The sequence below is a fragment of the Monopterus albus genome, unplaced genomic scaffold (assembly GCF_001952655.1).
Source record: "Monopterus albus unplaced genomic scaffold, M_albus_1.0 scaffold715.1, whole genome shotgun sequence".
Taxonomy (NCBI): domain Eukaryota; kingdom Metazoa; phylum Chordata; class Actinopteri; order Synbranchiformes; family Synbranchidae; genus Monopterus; species Monopterus albus.
This window is the reverse complement of record NW_018128595.1, coordinates 10,365-12,748: the sequence shown is the minus strand read 5'-3', so window position 1 is coordinate 12,748 and position 2,384 is coordinate 10,365. Positions and strand designations below refer to the sequence as shown.

The following is a 2,384-nucleotide window of genomic DNA, read 5'->3' as shown; positions in this document are numbered from 1 at the left end:
TATAAAGGAGTGTATGCTGTGGCACATGCACTTCATAGTATTCTTGGCTGTAATGATACATGTAGCTACAGTGTGCCGCTAGATCCACTCACGGTGAGTTCAATGTTAAACATTTTGAAACATATTTTTACATTAAGTAAAAAGAAAACAAGAACACTTAATAAATCGCTGCAGTCTGTGTATCATACTGTTTAGCTGACAGACCTGCACAATGTTTGTCATAATTAACTAGATTCATAACTATGTTCTTAGATTTTACAGCAAATAAAAATTATTCACTTCAAAACCAAGGAAGGAGATGCGGTTTACTTTAATGAGAATGGAGACCCACCAGCAAAGTATGAAATTATAAACTGGCAGCCAACAGAAAATGGCATTGTGGACTTTGTCACAGTTGGTTTTTATGATGCATCTTTACCTGCAGACAAACAGCTGAGTCTGCATCAATTGTCTGTTATTTGGGCAGAGAACTCAAGACAGGTAAACCACCATGTCATCACTGTAGTTCAATTCATTATATTAATAATCATCCTAAATGTGTTATATTTACTGTCACAACTTTTGGTTATAATTATTCAAAGGTAATAATAAAGGTTTGCAAAGACAAGGTATTGTATGTTGAAGTCATGCATTTTTCTCAGTCATTTTGTCCATGCAGGTGCCTGTGTCAGTTTGCAGTAAGAAATGTCTCAGAGGAACTCGCAAGGTTCTCCAGAAAGAAAAACCTGCCTGTTGCTATGACTGTATCAGATGTGCAGAGGGAGAAATAAGCAACATTACAGGTCTAGTAAAATTCAAGGTTTTGCATTTGAGTGTACCACAAAACATAATATTTAAAGGAATCATGTTTACTTGGCAATTTTACAAAATTTCAGCCTGTGTCTAAATTAAGGACCGTGGCATGACTTGTCAGCTTCAGAGTGTTACTTGTTACATCTGTGAATCCCATTATCAGAAATTTCTAATTAAAATTGCTTTCTGAAATTAATATAGACAACATCCCATTGAAAGTAAAATAATTAAAAATGAATGAAAATATCCATATAATTAATAATTATACCATATAGCTGTCACAGGATAAATTTATTGACTGGTAATCATGTGGTGTCTGTCTTGTTTGCACAGAAATGAATGAAAATGGAAAACGAAGATAAAAGTATTTTGCAAGTCTGACATCTGCTTTCATATCATTTTTCAGATTCTATCACCTGTGAGCGATGCCACCCTGAGTCCTGGTCCAATGAAATAAGGGATGCCTGTGTAAAGAAGGAGGCAGAGTTTCTATCATATGAAGAAATTATGGGAGTACTGCTCACTGCAGCAGCCTTATTTGGAACATGCATGACTGCTGTTGTGGCAGCCATTTTCTTCAGATACAGGACAACTCCTATTGTCAGGGCCAACAACTCTGAGCTGAGCTTCCTGCTGCTCTTCTCCTTGACTCTGTGTTTCCTGTGTTCTCTGACCTTCATCGGCCGGCCCTCTGAGTGGTCCTGCATGCTGCGACACACAGCATTCGGCATCACCTTTGTCCTCTGTATCTCTTGTGTTCTGGGGAAAACTATAGTGGTGTTAATGGCCTTCAGGGCTACACTTCCAGGCAGTAATGTGATGAAATGGTTTGGGCCTGCACAGCAGAGACTCAGTGTTGTGGCTTTCACTCTCATCCAGGTTGTTATATGTATCCTCTGGTTAACTATTTCTCCTCCTTTTCCATTTAAGAATTTTACCCAGTTCAAGGACAAAATCATCTTAGAGTGTGCTCTGGGATCAGCTGTAGGCTTCTGGGCTGTACTTGGGTACATAGGCCTTCTGGCCACCTTATGTTTTATTCTGGCTTTTCTGGCTCGGAAACTGCCTGATAACTTCAATGAGGCCAAACTGATCACCTTCAGCATGCTGATATTCTGTGCAGTCTGGATCACTTAGGTAACTAAGGACAAATAAATGCACAAATATAATACCATACCGAATTCACAAAATCTGATATATTTTATATAGTAAATAATAAGTCGATCTGATCATTTTAAAAGTGTAAAAATTCAATAAATGTTTATTGTTCCTAGTATATATTGGTGTATTTAAGACATTAACAGATAAGAATAGATTTGAATCCATCATTTACTAACACTTTCTATTTTAGAGAACTATGTTATGTTATCTTACTGAAACCAGAGATGAATACAAAGAAGAATATGATGGAGAAAGGGGCATCAATGTCATTTTGAAAACTTACAGAATATGGTGGTAAAGGCATTCCAGTGACATTATAATACAATTAGTCAATACTAATACTACTATAATAATTCTCATTGTACTGTAATCAGTGTCATTACTGAATTCAGTGACATAAGACTGTGACAACAGCAGTTGTTTTGTTCCTG

General features: G+C 36.8%; 1 protein-coding gene across 1 annotated transcript in view; it reads left to right on the top strand.

Moving 5' to 3' along the window:
• LOC109953509 (extracellular calcium-sensing receptor-like) overlaps positions 1-1,929 on the top strand; it is a 3,501-nt gene extending 1,572 nt beyond the window's left edge. Inside the window, exons 3-6 of the mRNA XM_020588994.1 lie at positions 1-93; positions 253-480; positions 659-782; positions 1,199-1,929. The exon at positions 1-93 is cut by the window's left edge and continues 690 nt beyond it. Of these exons, the coding sequence (XP_020444650.1) occupies positions 1-93; positions 253-480; positions 659-782; positions 1,199-1,929 (1,176 nt within the window). The remainder of the gene's footprint in view (positions 94-252; positions 481-658; positions 783-1,198) is intronic.
• Positions 1,930-2,384: the final 455 nt, after the last annotated feature.